The sequence below is a fragment of the Amphiura filiformis genome, chromosome 12 (assembly GCF_039555335.1).
Source record: "Amphiura filiformis chromosome 12, Afil_fr2py, whole genome shotgun sequence".
NCBI classification, from domain to species: Eukaryota; Metazoa; Echinodermata; class Ophiuroidea; order Amphilepidida; family Amphiuridae; genus Amphiura; species Amphiura filiformis.
In genome coordinates, this window is record NC_092639.1 from 16,185,546 (window position 1) to 16,205,812 (window position 20,267).

General features: G+C 37.8%; 1 protein-coding gene across 1 annotated transcript; it reads right to left on the bottom strand.

Moving 5' to 3' along the window:
- Positions 1-240: 240 nt before the first annotated feature.
- Positions 241-20,051, bottom strand: LOC140165863 (small ribosomal subunit protein eS7-like). Its single transcript, XM_072189197.1, is given in 7 exon segments — positions 241-672; positions 3,607-3,759; positions 3,761-3,787; positions 3,789-3,824; positions 4,660-4,875; positions 6,357-6,447; positions 20,009-20,051. Coding segments are annotated over 6 exon segments (591 nt in total). The 5' UTR covers positions 6,438-6,447; positions 20,009-20,051; the 3' UTR covers positions 241-594.
- Positions 20,052-20,267: the final 216 nt, after the last annotated feature.

The window sequence follows — 20,267 nt, forward strand, 5'->3', positions numbered from 1 at the left end:
ACACCCTGATTTTGTAGAAAGGGATTTTGGACACCCTAAACACACCCCTCTGGCTAATGCCTTATTGACATCACAACCCAGCTGAAGGTCAGTGGTACTGACCACAACGTTGGTTGCTCCAAGATAAAGATATGTTGACAAATCTGACTGACTAGATTTCTCGTATAGACCATGATGTTTTTACATTAAAAAATAAAAACAAATAACACTATAAAAATAACAAATTAGAGACTCGCAAGGTTTGGATGCCACTCAACAAATTCGTTGTTTTATTGTGAAAATCCAGCAGGTGTCATATATGTCAGAAAAAGCACCAAGGTGATTACCATCTAAAATACGTATCCACCTAACAGGCTTCTCTTTAATATGAATACATTCATGTCTCTTCAAGCTACCTGGTGATGTGAAGCTCAAGTCACAAAATTCACATTGAAAATTTAGAGTTTGCCTGCTTGCAGGGTCCCAGAGTCTCTACAAGCATGTTAAGCCATGAAGTGGATGGTTAAATGATGACAACGCCATGGTGCTTTTTCTGCTATAAACAAATGTATTATATTGGCCATGTGAGTCTATCTTGTGATGTGAGTCTTGGGTTTACAGAGTCCATTCTGGGAATTCAAAATGTACATCCTTGCCTGTCAGCTTCTTGTATACTGCTGTGAAGGTATCGGTCTGCAAAGGAGAAAACACAGACAAGAGAACTTTAGGTTAGAAGGTATCAGTCAAATGTGAGCCAAGTATTTTATTGCACATTATCATTTTGTTTTAGCTTATCAGTCCCATGAGGTATGAAAACAATTTAAATTTAAAACAGCTATCTGCAGACACAGCAATCTAGACTATACGTGAATCCAATTTCATGCATTCCTACACCTCAATGGCAGACATTGACAGGGTCTATCCCACCTGAAATGCGAAATGATGCAGGCTTAGCAGGGTCAGAATTTCGTTTCACAGTGTGAGAATCAATCTTGATTCTTGCAGAATAAATTCTTGGAATCATTTGATTCTCGCAAATCAACAACTGTGTAAACTACAAGCGTTTGCGGGAATCAACTTTAATTCACGCAAATCTGTTTATGAGAATCTTTCCGAAATTCTGACCCTGCTTAGTGGAGATTTTGAACTACATTCCATCACCCTTGGTACACATTGATAAAAGAATGACAAAAGTTCACAACGCTATACAATATAACTTAAGATTAAGGCTGTGACCTATCGGGTAATGGCGTATTCGGGTACCGAGGTAAATTTCGGGCGGGTAACCGGGTACCCGAAATTGCAAAAAAAAAAAAAAAAAATTTTTCTTTTTTTTTCAAAGTTTTTTTTTCGGTTTTGTAGTGTTTCTGGAGTTCTGGAGTGACCTAGACCTAAATACTAGGATCATGATTGACCTGGAAAAAAAAATTGAATTTTGCACATTGTTTTGTAATTTTAATATGAAAATTGATACATAGTTTTCATGTCATACTCTATTAATGATATCAAAATGCATTGAATTTGAATGCATTTTGATATCATTAATAGAGTATGACATGAAAACTTTGTATCAATTTTAATATTAAAATTACAAAACAATGCAAAAATAATTTTTTTTTTTTTTTTTAGGTCAACCATGATCCTAGCATTTAGGTCTAGGTCCAGAGACCTGCAAAACCGAAAAAAAACTTTGAAATTTTTTTTTTTTTTTTAAATTCGGGTAATCCGTAAATGGAATTTGTATCCGGGTAAGGAAAAAACGGGCGGGTACCCGAATATCCGGGCTTGAGTCACTGCCTTACTTAAGATAAGATCAATTTTTAATCAACTTTTATCCACCCAGTGAACACAACATTAGTTTTGGGCGGATGGACCCCAGTAATGGCCAAATGAATTCTGATCATCATTTGGCTTGTTGGATCTGTGCATACACACATCCTACACCATACATGATACAATGATTCACAAAGTTGTTCTTAAGGTTATCCGAAAGGTTTTTCATGCGCTTGATTTCAGAGGCGTAAGTTCATAACAGAAACAGCCATGCAGAAAATGAACAAAGCGTGCCGGGAGGTATAAGCCTACTTTAATAATTATAATAGAATATCGATCCACGGTCAAGACATGACACTTGGCTCAGCTCGTGCCCGGAGCTCGTTATGCGGGGGGGGGGGGGGGGCACAAGCCGTTTTCGGCAATTTTCATGAGGATTTTATAAATTTTAAAATCGATTGGGGGCACTTCCTCTGGCCCCTATGCCCGCCTCATGAAGATACGCCACCGTCTAGAAAATGTGTTGATATTACATTTATAGAGCCTTGATATAGGCCTATTTGATGAAATAAATAAAATAAGAAAAAGAGAAAGAAAGAAAAAAAGAAATGAAAAAAAGAAAAGGAGAAAGAAAAGAGGGAAGAACAGAAGTAAAAATGAGAAAAGAGGAAAAAAACTGAAATTTCAGCCACACGGGGACTCGAACCCACAAAAATAAATCATAATAGATTCAAAGTCCAACGCTTGGCCACACATCACCTTACGCAATTGATTGGCGAAAGGGATATCTAATTATAATTTGACGCAATGGCGTGATTACAATTGCGTCCGCATAATGGCTCTTAGGATAAACATGCATGTCACCGCTGAAATTTTGGACAAACCCGATGGAGAAAAACCTCGTTTTTTGCAAAACTAGCTTCAATTTGGAGTGAAAATCAAATGGAATAGCAATTGGCAGAATGTTGAGAAATAATGTAGGTATTCAGATGTCTAAATTAACGTCCCGTAATCAAGATATCGATAATTTCACAAACCAGCTTTTTCTCAGGCAAATTCTCCAAAATTTTCCCCAAAAGCGGGCTTTTAAAATTTAATCGGTACTGTATTTGGTTCTTCCCCATGGCAACATTATTTCTTTGATCGATTTGTAGTACAATCTGAAAAAGAAGAAAACAATCACTGGGCGTGGATTTATCACGGGCGCACATTTGAAAAAAAGCGTCATGGAGCGTGTTTTTGATCTTGTGAACATGGTGCGTAAAATTGCTTTAAGCGAAGGATTTTCAAATTTATTCTAAAAATTTGTATATAACACACACAAAAATGTTAAGCTTCATCCAATGCACCAACATTTCACTCGCTGCGACATTTGATTACTGAGAAAACTCTGTTTTAGAGAACAACTTTATACGTCTTTTATACGTTTTTTATACGTCTCTTCGTGTAACCTTAACTTGTACACTTGACAAAATTGACAAAGCAACAACACTCACAAATCGTATGATTTGAAGAATTAGACTTGACAATGACATAACGTGTCACCCAAGCAGCTAAAGGAATCATATGTGACCATCCAGCACAACTGAGCCCTGAAGTCGGCAATCATCATTTTGAGATATTCAACCAAAATATTCTGCTTGAAATTAGCTTTAAAATGATGTATATCATGTCTATAGTACTTGACATTTAAGAAGTTAAAAATCAATAAAACAGTCAATAAATCCTTTGTTTCCTATTGTTTATTGTTAAGTTCAATGGAGCATATCTCAATAGTGGCACTGGAGACATCCGGGCTCAGTTGTGGTGGATGGTCACATATGGTTTGAAAGGAGGCATTTCTGTCTATCTCACCTTGTGCTCAACCTGTGTTTGTTGACTTCTGTCTAGATGAACCTTGATGATACGTGAGCTGTCCAGCTTAATGCGAATCCTCTTGCCAACAATCTCAGAGGGGAACACTAGATCTTCCAGGATGTTATCGTGCACAGCCGTCAGAATGCGACTACTGAGGGCGCTTCTGTTTGGACTTGTTTGCGTGATTTACGGGTTGGCTTTGGTAGGATTCTCCTCTGCAAAGGGTAGAGAAATCGTGAATGAATATGAGATCAGTATGGAAATACATTTAGTCGTGATTATGAATAATTTTCTATGTGCATTCTCTCTGGAAAACAATCATGTTTCATATTCAACTTGTTTTATCTCAAAACTTGCATTGACCATCTTGATGTAACTTGAGATCATAAGCAGAGCTGCCAACATTGGAATATGTAAATGAAGAAGATTTCTGCGAAATGTAAAAAAAGCTTAGCTTGCATGGGGTCAGCGCCCCCGAAAACTCCTGGATGTTAGCTTTTTGAGACCCTTAAAAATGCCTTTCCAAGGCCACTCAACTTCATTTGTTTGCAAAAAGACAGGACAATGGGTGTATAATTGATTTTGTTTTGATTTTTTAGCCAGATGGCTGTAAATGCAGAAGATATAGCCAGATGGCTGCAAATGCAGAAGATTTAACATGTTTTGCAGAAGACAGAAGATTGTCAGCAAATGAGGAGGTCTTCTGCAGGATCAAGAAGGGTTGGCACCTCAGAGCAGAGCATGACATGATTTGACGCATTTGGACAAACAAATGTTTTGATGGACTAACTTAGATTTGTTGGCAGCTAAATAGCAAGAGGGTGTGCCATTTTGTGTTGAAACTTGAAGTGCAAGATTTAGGGGTAACTCATACAAAATCACAAAACAAGGCATCCCCAGGTCTCGTTTCTTAGAAGTTGCTTACAACCATTCTAATTACATGCACCATACCCAAAATTGGAAGTTTTCTGTTTTCGAATCTGGGACAAACAACGGATCTGGTCGCCTAAACATTTAAAATTGAAAAAAAAAATCAATCACAAAACCTACCTGTGCTACAAAGACTACATGCTTGCCACTAAACTTCTTTTCCAACACCCTGACTAGTCGCACTTGGATCTTCTGGAAAGCCTTGAGCTGCGGCACTGGGACAAAGATCACAATAGCTTTCTTGTTGCCACCGACATCAATTTCCTTCGCTCCGGTGATGAAAAGCTCCCTCAGTTGGCTCTTCAACTCAGAGTTCATTTCAAGCTCCAGGAGAGCCTACAAAATAAAAAGGTAAGATTAAAACATAAAAGATTAATATTACTAAGATAATTATCTCAAAAAAGACTTTTCTAGAAAGTTAGTTAAAGTTAGCTTAGGGTATTAACTGCTATCAGCATATCAAAATGATGTTCTGGGACTGTCTTTTGGCATTTGCAGGAGAACATTAAATAGCTCTTCTGGAGCCTGCAAGGAGAGCTGTTTAGAGCATTTACAATAGAATGTAAGGAACGAATGGTCAACTATTACTGAGAGCTAAAAATCACTCTCCTATACCAGATTTAAGGACAGCAGTAGAGAGTGATTGCTCTCCTTCTCCTCAAAAGGCAGTCCCTGGATGTTACTATAATGACGGTTGCACAAACAAGTCGACTATAGTCACGATTACCTGCTGACCTCAACAAGCATGAATAAGGTCAAAATTTGGCAACATTTATTTTACATCCATGTAAATGTTTCTTAAGTTAAAATTGGTCTGTATAGTATTTTAATTTTAGCTTAGTTTGTGAGCAAAGTTCAACAGTTGGTTTGTTTGGGGCAACGTGATAGCCAAAGACGGTAAGACCAGTCTTATTGACAACTTGACAAGCAGAAAATCCCCAATTACATATTTAATTTACCACAAAAGTACAAAGCAGGCCGCAAAACTTGGAGGAAAACCACTTGAAATTGGGCGTGATCGATATTGACCCCCAACATTTTGGGATGAGCAGTTTTTGGATCCTGTCAAACCACCTGGTTTGGGGGGAGTTGTCCTCATGTTTTCCATTACTAGCTCCCTTGGGTAAGGCCAAAAAAAAAAAATTTGTTGTGTTGCCCTCAACCGTCCGACCCTAAATCCTGAAAAATCAGGGTCGCAATTTTTTTTTTTGAATGATGATTTTTACAGATTTGTTCAAAAACTCAATTTTTTTCACTTAAAATTAATATATTATTGAAAGACTAGTCTTTAATTGATGTCTAACAGGAATCCAGAAGTCAAAATTGACAAATGTACCCTAATTGAAGAAGCATTATTTAATATTTGAGGGGAATTTTAAAAACTGAAGGTTTAAAAAAAAAAAAAAAATCCGACCGTCCGACCCAAATTTCCCATTTTCCCACTTGAGGGCAACACAACAATTTTTTTTTTTTTGGCCTAATGCCTATTCATAAGTATGATTGCATAAAATACACATTATCCAGATGAAGCAGCCATGCACTGAGCCTTCGATGTACTGTTTGCACCATAGATCATCAGCGCTTTATTTTGGCATTTTGGGCACAAGGTTGCCGCCTTCAATTAGCTTACAGGCTTTCCTCTGATTTCAACCTGCAAATGAATGTAATTAACACCTGATTTTACATGCTTCAACAATAATATGAAGATAAATAATTGAAAATAGTATCTGATGTAGGCCTACACTACAGCTAAATAATGCCAGGCTAAAAGTGTTTCCCCTCCCTTTCTTTTTTAAGTTCAGCCCAACCCCACTTACCTGTGAGATAGACAACTCAAAATCATCTGGCTTCTCGCCTTGCGGCTTGATTATCTTCGCACCTGCACTGAACACAGCCATGTTGGCACAACTGAGCAGAGAAAGAGAGGGAAAAAAAGACAATATGTTTTGTCATATGATTCTTACAATTAGAACCAAAAAGTGCAACTAGCACAAATTTGGCATCACCTTAAAACTTGATGAAAGTAATTCCTTAAACACAATGTAAAAACTTACTGGTACTGGTAGGCGTAATTTTCAAGAACAGTTTCTGCGTATTCGTATAATAAGGCTAATGAAATTTGATTCTTAGGGCGCGTTCTCACTATGCCTGTTTGATACCAGGACGTGGACTCGATCCTACATCGAGTCCACTTCCAAGCATAGTGAGAACAGCGAAATAAGTGGTCTCGATCCTACATCCAGGATGTAGCATCGAGACCACCTCATTGAGGTAGTCTGCATTACCTGGGGCGTGGTATCAAACAGCATAGTGAGAACAGCGTTTACAAGTGGACTCGATCCACTTATACCGGAAATGCTCTATATGCACGACCTTGATGGCCGTCGTTGTACTATAGGCCTATACAATATACAGTCTACATTATATAATTTTCCATTATAAAATTTAAACATATGCATTTTCAACTTTAAAAAATCATAGCTGGTATTATAGAACAAATTTCTACAGGCTTTATTTCATGTAGTAATTTACAACATTTATTTTTATGTGGAAAAAGCTCGGGAAAGTGGCTATACACGGAAGTTCGTTTGAGATGCTTGCCGTAGTTTGATGAGCAGCATGCTTCTCGTGCAGTGTGAAAACAACGGCATCGCGGCAAGATACAGATTTTATCCAGTTTCAGAATTAAACAAAAGCCAAAACGACATTGAACTTTACAGGATAGTACAAAAGGATATTATTCAGGTGTAATATATTCGTTTTTGAGGTGTACATTATCAATCAAAAATAGTATTTTTGGTGGTGATTTAGAGGTTGTTTTGCGTGTAAATCGGCGTGCTTGCTTGACCAAAATCAGAAATAACAACCCGGTGTATTTCTCTCATTTTACACGTATAGGCCTAATGGCCACGCGTTTTGAACTCGCCACCCAAAAATGGTGGTGTTGTTACGCTTTTCCAAATCGAGACTCGTTCAAATTGTTATATCTCTGCTTAAACAAAAGGTATTGAAGTGTGTTAGGTGTCATGTTGTAGCTAAATGTGTGCCCTAACAGACCTCCAAAGGAGAATTGTTTATCAGCTAAGATAGTGGAGTTAGAGTTGTTTAAGTTCAGAATGACCGAGGTGGGGGATGAGGCGGTGGCGGATGAGGCGGTGGCGGTATGTGCAAAGTCTATGGGAAATAAAGATTTTGTGTGTGCGCGTTGAATCAACCGATCATATCTTTGCATCCATATGGGCTACAGACATGGTGAAGAGCTCTTTTGAAAGATTATTTATTCTGCTAATTGTTTTTAATCATTTTGAACTCTTTATGATTGGTTTAGTCTATGAAATGCAAACTTTTATGTGCATGACTACCTGTTTTCATATTAAACACTGTAGTAAGCAATGCGGATGTCTTCAAAATCTAAAAGTTGCCCTAAATTTGTAATTACTTATCCTATCATAGTCAAAGTTTACATTTTCTGAGAGGAAATTTAATGAGGAATCTAAATATGGACTTACTTTTTTTGTATGGGCTAGGGGTAAAATGTTTCAGTTCAAAATATGTTGAATTGTAAAAAATTTGAACATATTTTGGGACACCCTGTATTCGAGATTACCAAACAGCTGTGATTTTTTTCTTCCAAAATCAGTGGGCTCCCCCTAACCTCTAACCAAATCAATGTTGTTTACTCTCAGTTTATAACTGCAAGTTAGTAATAAGCAATGCATTAACTGACCCATTTTTTATTAGGATTTTTTTTATTCCACCCTGTATAACTTCAAGGTCACCCTGTACAATGAGTTGAAATGTGTATATTTAAATTGCTGTGGTCACGTGTCTTATGGTGGGACCCCAAAATACCTGGTGACGTTACATTTTTCTCTCCTCTTTCTGATTTAACTTGCTGTCACAGGGCTATTCTTGGTTCAATTGCATCAAGTTTGGGCTCATTATACAGCCTGATTATTCTAATTTTCAAATATGTTTCTCAATTTGGAATGCCAATTTGTTTAATTAGTGAAAAATACCAAAATGTTAACGAAGATAAACCTGGTGGATAAGCGGTGGAGGATAAGCGGTGGAGGAGTATGTGCATTCTCTATGGGAGACATGGCATCTTTTTGAATTTTAAATTATATCATTGCCAAATTGTGTGCTATACTTGCAAATCATACCTCAAATGAAGGCTTGATCATTCATTATTCTTATTCAGCTATTAAAAGATCTAATTGTGTTTACAAGTACTCACTGAGAACCGCAAGTCACAAGAACCTCAATTTTTTCCTATTCACTTACACACAAATGTCAAGATTTTCAGTCACAACATGCGTTTTGGCTTTCAATTGTTGTATCTTGAGAATTATACACCCTAAGATAGGAAATGTATACATTTTTGGAAAGCTCTTTACCCCAGGAATCCAAATATGCAGTTAAAATAAATGTAGGATACACTCTAAAGAAAATATTTTCAAAAATGTAATCAACATTTTGTGTGTTAAGTTACGTATATTTTCACACCCTGTATCACCACTTTGGTCATTCATAACATAGCAAAAGTATAAATTTTATTCAAGCTCATAGTGTTGCTTGCCACAAAATTTGATTACATTTGAGGTATTCCATATCAGTAGCAAATGCAATAAATTATGAATTTACTAGTAAAATTAATTTTTTTCATGATATCACCCTATATATTTTCTTACGCACCCTGTATACCAACTTCATTTTTGCATAGTTGGATTCCTTGGAACATAAGCTTTCCAAAAATGTATAGTTTTGTTGGTGTGAGATGTATAGTTTTAGACATGTAACAATTTAAGTGAAAAGGAGGACAAATGATCAAAATCAGTGCTTGTAACGCAAATATGCCCCACCATATGACACATGACCTTTAAATGCCTTCAGCTTTCCAAAAATGTATACTTTTGCTAGTTTAGGGTTGATAGTTGTGGAGATATTCTAATTTGAAACTTGATTGGTGTAAAAATTCATAATATTTGCGATGTAACGCTAAGGGTGGCGAGTTCAAAACACGTGGCCTAATATAAAATAATAGTTTTTAGAGCGTTTTATTTCAGATCTTTCCAAATTATACATATATCACAAAATAACATATCCATAGATTGCAGAAATATATCAGGGGCCTGGAAATAAACAAGAGCACCAATGGCGCTGTGGCTCTTTGCTTTTTGGGGACAGTGAAAGTGATAGTAATTTGACCTCAGATGACCCCTGGGTGACTTCAGATAACACTGAAATGACCTTCCAAATACTTGACTCTAAATGTTGACTGTACCCACCAAGTTCCATGCCCAAACGACAGTTTTTAGTCATTTGACCTCAGATGACCCCCGGGTGACCTGAAATGACCCTGTAATGACCTTCCAAAAACCTGACTCTATATGTTGACTGTACCCACCAAGTTCCATGCCCATACGACAGTTTTACTAATTTGACCTCAGATGACCCCGGGTGACCTGAAATGACCCCGTAATGACCTTCCAAAAACCTGACTCTATATGTTGACTGTACCCACCAAGTTTTATGCCCATGCGAGTTTTTAGTAATTTGACCTCAGATGACCCCTAGGTGACCTAGGATGACCCCAAAATGACCTTCCAAAATTTGACCTCAGATGATCCCTGAGTGACCTTGGATGGCCCCGAAAGGACCTTCCAAAATTTTGACTATAAATGTTGACTGTACCCACCAAGTTTCATGCCAATGCGACAGTTTTAGTAAGTTGACCTCAGATGATCCTGGGTGACCTTGGATGACCCTGAAATGACCTTCAAAAACTTGACTCTAAATGTTGACTGTACCCACCAAGTTCCATGCCCATATGATAGTTTTTAGTAATTTGACCTCAGATGACCCCTGGGTGACCTCAGATAACACTGAAATGACCTTCCAAAAACTTGACTCTAAATGTTGACTGTACCCACCAAGTTCCATGCCCATATGACCGTTTTTAGTAATTTGACCTCAGATGACCCCTGGGTGACCTTAAAAGACCCCGAAATGACCTTCCAAATGTTGACTGTACCCACCAAGTTTTATGCCCATGCAAGTTTTTAGTAATTTGACCTCAGATGACCCCTATGTGACCTCGAATGACCCCTAAAGGACCTTCCAAAAATTTGACTATAAATGTTGACTACCCACCAAGTTTCATGCCAATGCGACAGTTTTTAGTAATTTGATCTCAGATGACCCCTGGGTGACCTTGGATGACATTGAAATGCGCTTCCAAAAATTTGACTCCCAATGTTGACTGTACTCACAAAGTTTCATGCCCATTATGAGTTTTTTGTAATTTGACCTCAGATGACCCCTAAGTGACCTCAGATGACCCCGAAATAACCTTCCAATAATTTGACTCTAAATGTTGACTGTACCCACTAAGTTTCATGCCCATACGACAGTTTTTAGTCATTTGACCTCAGATGACCCGGGTGACCTCGGATGACCCCCAAAATGACCTTCCAAAAAATTGACCTCACATGACCCCAGGTGCCCTCGGAAGACCCTGAAATGACCTTCCAAAAATTTGACTCTATATGTTGACTGTACCCACCAATGGATGACCCTTAACTTACTTAAAATATAAAAAACACCTTGGGGTCAAATTTTTTTTAAAGGTCAGGTGAACAATTCTTCTGAAAACTATCCAATGCGACTTTGGTTGTGCGCCGTAGCGCGACTGACTTGCGGCGCCCGTGTACCGCGTCGCGGTACCGCGCCGCTGTGACAAGATCGCGCTCTGAACTTCTAAAACAACAAACTCGGTCAATAGGTCAATTTGGACACAACTGCGCATGCTCTATGCCACAGGAATCCTGTTGCAAAATCCGTCACTTTTTTTCCATGTAGTTTTCTCAGTCGTCAATCCAGACGGTTGACGACTGAGGGCAGCAGTCTATGACATTACTATGCTTATGCCCCAAACCCAACCCCTGGACCCCCTCAAGGTATTTCATTTGGATTTTTCATAATTTTTTTATTTCATCTATTTCAATAAAATTCATTTCAATAAAATTTATTTGTTTCACTTTTATGTTTTGTTTATTTTTTATCATATTAATTTTGCATTTTCTTATTTTATTTATTGTGTTTTTATTTTCATAAGTAAATATCACTATTTAAATATTATTTTATTCTATTTATTTACTTCAGCCTCCCAATAGCATTATGAATATTCATTAATAGCATAATGAACCAATCACTGCCGGTCGAGCTTTTGTCATACAGGCTTGATATAGCAAGTACGTAAAATTTCCACTTGGTGAAATATATTCTGTTTTGGCGTTCCTATTATGCTCGGATTCGACTATTTGAGACAACAAAATGTCCTTATTTTAACAGTTTTATGTAAAATATACTCTATCCTATGTTCATCTGAAACATGAAAAAGGTTGCTTTGGTGAAAGTTATGAAATTGATGGATTCAGCGACCATTATTTTTGAAAGATCGGAGAACATTCATCATTTTCTGGCGACAATTTTGCTTTCGTCTATGTAAATTGCTATGTGATTCTTCGTCAATTTACTCACGAAACTTGGTGATTTCCGCAAATTCAGCCATAAAGTCATCATTATTGATTCTTAATCTGCCGTAAAATGTAGCATATTTGTGATTATTGATGCAAAAAGCTAAGAATAACGATAGCTTCGACATGGTTTCATCGCCTGGTTTCATCATAGCTCGATGGTTTCATGTTTACACTTTTCTTTGATGTAGCCGGCCCTATTAAATTGTAATTTGTTTTCAATAATATAATTGAAGATTTCTCCACTTATCTTTTCCTTAAGGGCTCTTTCTCCTTTTTTATTTGGTGAAAATTCAGTATTTTTCCCCCGATGCTTTGGCTCTCAGTCATAGATAGCGAGTTGCATTCGCGCTGCTGCCTTGGGGTTGGTATCTGGGTACCGGTAGGCCTATATGGAATGAAAATTTGCTAGGTTGTGATGTGCGCTACTGCAGCGCTAGCAGCGATGACCGGCCCGCCGGACATGTCCCTGGCAGGTACTAGCATGATCCCGGTATGATTGCCGTGTGGCAGGTATGCATTTTATTATATTCCAGTGATCATCATCAAGATTTACAAGCAACTAATGACATAGCTAGATCTCCTTCCACCTCCCATTGTGAAATTGAAAATCTCAATGGTATCATTCGAACGTTATTTTCTTCCTAATCATCTTGGTAAACTATTTTCATGATAATTATTTTATCAAAAGTAGCCGGCGTATTCAAAGTCCGAATGTAGAAAATCACGACCTTGACCCGATGGCGATGCATAGAAAATAACCATGGATTCAGGGTTGCCAAACCCGCGATTTTGTAGCCTATTGGGCGACTTTTGAAGATTTTCCCCGCGACTTTTCCCTGCCCCCATATAAACCAATGGTAAAGAGAAAAATTGGGCGACATCTCGGTTATTTGACCCGCCATTCAAGCTGAAATTTGTTGGCAACCCTGGTTGTTTAACCAAAAATCATCACAGTGCTTTTGTACTGCACTTGCATAAGCAAAATAGTCCCCAGAAAAGTCATTTGTTCAGATTTATTCGGGATTTATTCAAGATTCAGACATGTTCTTGACTATTTTTGACATTCCTTACCTATCTCTTTATTTAAATTATAAAGAAATAGTGAAGAAAAGTTAAGTAGTCAAATAATTTCTGATCTGAACTAAATCTTAAGAAATGTACCTCCATTGGTTTCCGTCTGTATCACGCATCTTAAATTATACAGACCAGAATAATCTCTAGCACACACAGGAAACCAAGATATAACTCGATTATCGTGACTATTTCGGTCTTTTTTACCCCAAAATAATACTTTATCGCCTGAATTTCAATAAAATCTGGAGTGCAATCGATTCGAAAAGAACTTAGCCAAACTTAGAAACGCAACATAAGTCTTCATATCAGTCATTAAATGATCCTTAGCATAAAAACCAACAGCGTATTGTGGCCTGAAAATGAATGCTAGTTAGTTGCATGATAAAGGCACTGATAGCTCCGCTCAGAGCCAAAAATGATCTTTCAAAATTGATAGTCTAGTAAAGTTTGATTTGTGCTGTGAATCAGGGTAGCGCTGGCTTCAAAATTTAAGGGTCCGAGTGATTTTTGTTGGACTCATTCAGCCCTCCAAAAGTCAAATTTAAGGGGTCCAATGGGAATTTTAAGGGGTCCGAGTCCGACTATGGAAACATCACCCACTAATATTAGAGGTTACGATATGCTGGACATGGGGTTGTATTATGCATTTTACATCATAGCTCGATGGTTTCATGTTTACACTTTTCTTTGATGTAGCCGGCCCTATTAAATTGTAATTTGTTTTCAATAATATAATTGAAGATTTCTCCACTTATCTTTTCCTTAAGGGCTCTTTCTCCCTTTTTATTTGGTGAAAATTCAGTATTTTTCCCCGATGCTTTGGCTCTCAGTCATAGATAGCGAGTTGCATTCAAGCGCTGCTGCCTTGGGGTTGGTATCTGGGTACCGGTAGGCCTATATGGAATGAAAATTTGCTAGGTTGTGATGTGCGCTACTGCAGCGCTAGCAGCGATGACCGCCCGCCGGACATGTCCCTGGCAGGTACTAGCATGATCCCGGTATGATTGCCGTGTGGCAGGTATGCATTTTATTATATTCCAGTGATCATCATCAAGATTTACAAGCAACTAATGACATAGCTAGATCTCCTTCCACCTCCCATTGTGAAATTGAAAATCTCAATGGTATCATTCAACGTTATTTTCTTCCTAATCATCTTGGTAAACTATTTTCATGATAATTATTTTATCAAAAGTAGCCGGCGTATTCAAAGTCCGAATGTAGAAAATCACGACCTTGACCCGATGGCGATGCATAGAAAATAACCATGGATTCAGGGTTGCCAAACCCGCGATTTTGTAGCCTATTGGGCGACTTTTGAAGATTTTCCCCGCGACTTTTCCCTGCCCCCATATAAACCAATGGTAAAGAGAAAAATCATCACAGTGCTTTTGTACTGCACTTGCATAAGCAAAATAGTCCCCAGAAAAGTCATTTGTTCAGATTTATTCGGGATTTATTCAAGATTCAGACATGTTCTTGACTATTTTTGACATTCCTTACCTATCTCTTTATTTAAATTATAAAGAAATAGTGAAGAAAAGTTAAGTAGTCAAATAATTTCTGATCTGAACTAAATCTTAAGAAATGTACCTCCATTGGTTTCCGTCTGTATCACGCATCTTAAATTATACAGACCAGAATAATCTCTAGCACACACAGGAACCAAGATATAACTCGATTATCGTGACTATTTGGTCTTTTTACCCAAAAATAATACTTTTATCGCCTGAATTTCAATAAAATCTGGAGTGCAATCGATTCAAAAATAACTTAGCCAAACTTTGAAAGCGAAACTTAAGTCTTCATATCAGTCATTAAATGATCCTTAGCATAAAAACCAACAGCGTATTGTGGCCTGAAAATGAATGCTAGTTAGTTGCATGATAAAGGCACTGATAGCTCCGCTCAGAGCCAAAAATGATCTTTCAAAATTGATAGTCTAGTAAAGTTTGATTTGTGCTGTGAATCAGGGGTAGCGCTGGCTTCAAAATTTAAGGGGTCCGAGTGATTTTTGTTGGACTCATTCAGCCCTCCAAAAGTCAAATTTAAGGGGTCCAATGGGAATTTTAAGGGGTCCGAGTCCGACTATGGAAACATCACCCACTAATATTAGAGGTTACGATATGCTGGACATGGGGTTGTATTATGCATTTTACATCAACAAAATACAGCGTGCAATAATTATGAGCCTCCCTGGGGGTAAAATTTCCAAACGGCTAAAAAAAGGTAAATATTGCTTACACCCGGCCTGCTAAAAAATTGTATTCGTTGCAAGCAGGAAAATGTAAAAGTTTCCATAAGCCTACTATTTCTCAAGTTTGTTTGAGCGTTTAGTTTTGAACATGCCCCATGAATGTGTGCTCAAAATCACTTGCACTTGCCCCCCTCCTTTTGACTTGCCAAAATTGCCCCCCCGCTGCCAAAAATTCTTGCCCCCCCCAATTTTACCCTCATAATTGCACAACCTCTGAACTTCAAGAAAATCCAAAATATGGGAGTGCAAACCCCAAAACTAGGGGTTGTTTTTTACAATCCAGTCCTTGCTCAGGGGTTGTTTTTTACAATCCAGTCCTGTTTGTTCATCATGTATAAATGTTATTGTTAGTGGAGCTTTTTATTTAGTCAGAACGCCAACCCTTAATTATCGAAAACGTAGTCCTGACCCTAATTCTGACCTTTCACACCTCCTAAACCTGAATCAACCCCTTCAAAACTGGCAAAGTTCTGAAAAATTATGATCACACGACGTGACTATGTTTATGTGTATTTTGAATGTAAAAAGGTGCAGAATTCAACACCCCAAATCTTACCATGTGCCGCTAATTCACTGCAATTTTATCCTATATTGCCATCAATAAAGAATACAAAGTTGACTTTTTTGTGTTGAGGAAATTCCATTTTTAATTAGCATGACATGAAAATTAGTTAAATGATGATTTACTATGGTATAAAACTCCCGATAAAACGATCGTCAGTAGTAAACATTAATGCATGATCGGGGAAATCCCCCACTGACAGTTTATACAAGGGAGAGATTCTTTTGCAAGTGGAGTCAATTGTCACACTATTTCATTCGCAGAGCCTTGACTTGCACAATGTTTCAACAGATTGGTATTCAGAGTGAACGATCTGATATAGTTCTTGGAGCATTTATTTTTGACATTCTGTCTGAAATGATCGCATTTGTTTTGTGCCCTGTCCATAAGGTTTTACATGCCTGATTTTCTGTGCGTCTGAGATATTCTTGTCTAACGCATTAGGTAAGCTTAAGGTTAATTTTATTGCGTCCCAACAACAGTTCCACGAGTCCCTGACGCGCAGACGCGCACCAGCGCGACCCTTGCTGTGAATTCGGCTCAAAACATGCATTGCAACAGAATTTGTGACGTCATGCTGCATGACTCATGCATTTATATTATAACATCCGGGTAAGTGGAGTCGATCCTACATCAGCATTTTGGTGTTAGTGAGAACGCGGAATCAATGTGGACTGAGTCCACTTGTATGTGGACTCGGACCTAGGTACGAGACCCCATGTTTGTAGTGAGAACACGACCTTAGTTTCCCATCACCCGCCCGCGTCACCTTTTCAATTTGACCAAAACTTTCAACATTTTCATAAAAAAGTAAATTATCTGAAAAATGAGATGGAAATAATCAAAATTAAAACTCTCAGAATGTCTAACATCCCCTTTTTATTAGTTGTATGGGTAGAGGATGTAGTAAATAATGGAAATTTAAGGATTAAAACTCATCATGTTTCTAGTGAATCTTACAAAAATTCCAAATTTTTCATTTTAATAAAAACAAATTTATGTCTTTTCTCAATCTGTTGCAAAATGTCTGTAATGATGATTTAGGGGTTCATTCATAGGATTGAGGGCATGATCGCTGTTTATGCCCGAGGCGTGAGCCGAGGGCATAAATCAACGATCATGCCCTCAATCCTATGAATGACCCCCGTTCATACATACCCAACATTCTGAACATTGTTAGCAATCAAAAACAAATGAAAATAATAAGTTTATAAAACATTTTCATACCGATTTCCTTCAAAAATTGGGAGAAAATGAGTAGGCGTAGGCATACTTGCAGGAAGCAGCTCGTGAGGTCAACGGCCGGGAATCAACGCGTTCATCTCTTGCGCTCCGCGTGTGATGGGCGCGGTGACATCTTGGCGATGTCACGCAACACTAGCAAATCGTGGATCGCGTTACTTGGGTTCCAACGCTGCGTGGCGCAGCTTGTTTATGCCCTGCGTACTGGTCATAAACGGTATTTAAATTATGACCAGCAAAAAGGGGCGCAAATCCAATCAGAAACGTCGTTATATCGTGAGTATGTATGAACTAAGCATTAATACCTGTTTTGAGAAGGTATTGACTATTGTATCAACTATATGGGATAATACTAGCCATTGATATACATGATATAAATGAAAGTTTTGACAATAATGAAATTTTTCAAAATAATGAATAATGAAATCATGACCTCATATTTCACTAAAAATGTGACGGGAAACTAATCATTTCATTTCATTAGCCTAATCAGTAATCACATGTACTGTATTTTGTTCACCTGATCCTCTTTCAATTGAAAAAGACACTTTCATCGAAGCACTCGGTCGGATTTGTTTTAAATCGGAACAAAACCAAAAACCGATCACATTCGGCATTCGCAAGCATGACAGTCACTGTGAATCCAGGAAATTATGCAACCAAGCCTTGAAATAAGGATTTTGGAACCAGGAGCAATTGTACTATAATTTAACAATAAATTGCTCCTGGTCTATGTCTTTGTGTGTAATTTTCCAACAGAAGCAGGAGCATTTTGCCAATCACCAGGCGCAAATTGCGCCTGGTGCTCCCCTTATTTCAAGGCCTGTATGCAACACTGTCACTGTCAATCACATTCGCAAGCATCACTGTGAATCCAGGAAATGCAACACTGAAATTTGACTGCTACTAGTGTTGGCACTGGCAGATCAAGAATAATCGGTATACATGTATTGGACTGGCAAGTTGAGTCTAACCCCATTACCCCCCCTCCCCGTGCCGTACTATTACGCTGACTTTCGTATTCGGCGAGGAGGACAAATTCGACCTCGTTTGTTTACAAACAGAGGTAGACAAAGCAAATGCAAAGGGTCTGTCAAAACTGTTACGCTTGTCCAAATACTCAACTTATCAAAAGGACGGTCCACAATAGGCTAGTACTTAGTAGTGGCTAGTAGTTAGGTATCCTAGGTGAATTCAAATTTGCCATCAAATTGCATCGTTTTATATATCAAATTAAAGCCCTTGAGTAAACTAAGCCAAAACTGAAAACCTTTTTTTCATAGCACTTTCCGTAGCAAAGTTACATCTTGTCAAAGATTGACTTTCATCAAAAAGATTCAGCTAGCAAAATTCCCCAAAGCGGCATTTCGGGGTGTTTCTAGATCTTAGTCTCATGGCGATGGCAGCTTTTTTTTAATGGAACTGCTATCAAAATCCTCTAAAATTCCATGTGCGACTTGATTATCACCATAAAAATCATATATTTGGGTCAAGTGAAGTATAGAAAACATATTTATGTAGGTTTCCTTCACCCACCTATTCTGGAAAAAAATTCAAATGTCTATGTAAATATGCATTGTGTTGGGGCCCCGGTCTCGGCGAATTCGCTGGATAGTAAATGTGTTAACTAAGGTTTGCCTATGTTACCTATAGTAGTGACGTAGACCCGTAGTGTCAGTGATTCACGCAACATCATACATGAATAGGAGATTAAAAAACTGTGAAGTGGGACCATGTGCTTCTTTTGTCCACTTTACCATGACCATCAATATTTCGAATGAAAACAGTTCAGACCCAGAACAAGATCATGTCAGAAATTAATATTTTGTTCTGGGTTTGATTATTCGGACTACCCCCCCCCCCAAAAAAAAATAACGCTCCTGTATTTTGTGCCACACCGTCCCAGACGTGCAGACTAGTCACGATTATCGCACTTTCAGTTTCCCACGCGTTTGAGCGGGAATTGGATTGCGTACTTTTTCGATGTCTAGTGAGCGAATTTTTCAATATTTTGAGAAAATGATGTCAAATTTTCTATTCTGTATTGTTTGGTAATAATGTTTTTTGCCAATAGTATGTTTAAAGTTGTAATTTTGTGTTTTTGATCATAAAGATCGGATATTTTCGTTCGATTGAATTCTGAACCCTTCGCAAGGGTGCCGATTTCGACAGAACTTTGACGATAATTTTGCCTTTTGGACACTAAAATGCTTTCGATCCTTAATTTTGTTTCAACCGAGTCTTAAATTAGCAAGCACAATACGGTTGGTACCACTTTTATATACATTGATGAAATTTTAAAGATTTTTTTTCAAGTTTCTAACCGGCGCAAATCGTTAAGTGTGTATTTCTCATTGACATCCAAAATGGGAAATACGAGTCTGACATGCTGATGGACATAGGAACGGCGTCCATGAGACTCAGCGAGTCTAGTGCAGACCCGTGTACACATACTTACCCTACCCCTTTAGATGCAGTACGACTACATTTTATGCTCTTCTGAAATCATGGAAATGTGCGATTCGAGCTGTTTACCATCCAACCACATATCATGGCCGGATACATGCTATGCATGTATGTGAGTGCGTGTTTTACACAGCGATAGTAAATTGCAAGTCACTTTATCTGCACCAATTTGCTGTTTATTTACATCATCTAACATAACTTATAATCTTAATGTAAAGATGTGATGTTACTTTATTCATATTGCTCTCTATTATTTCTATTTATATGACCCTTCACTAGTAAAATCAACATTTACTAGAGCTTATTGAACACGGAATTCCTTACTTTCCACAATATTGGCCAAAGAGAACTCGGCTTTTCACGCGAGATTAGAAGTTCGACCTCTGACCTATGCGCATACTCGTTCACAATAATCTGTTTCTAAATTATCAAATTATATCAAATTTCAGACATTTGGATGAATACATATAAAATTACCAAATTTATATTAATTTAATATATTTACCACTATTTTTGTAGAGATTTGACTATTTATATGAATCTGAAATAATTAGTAAGAAAAATTAGTTTTGGAAAGATCACG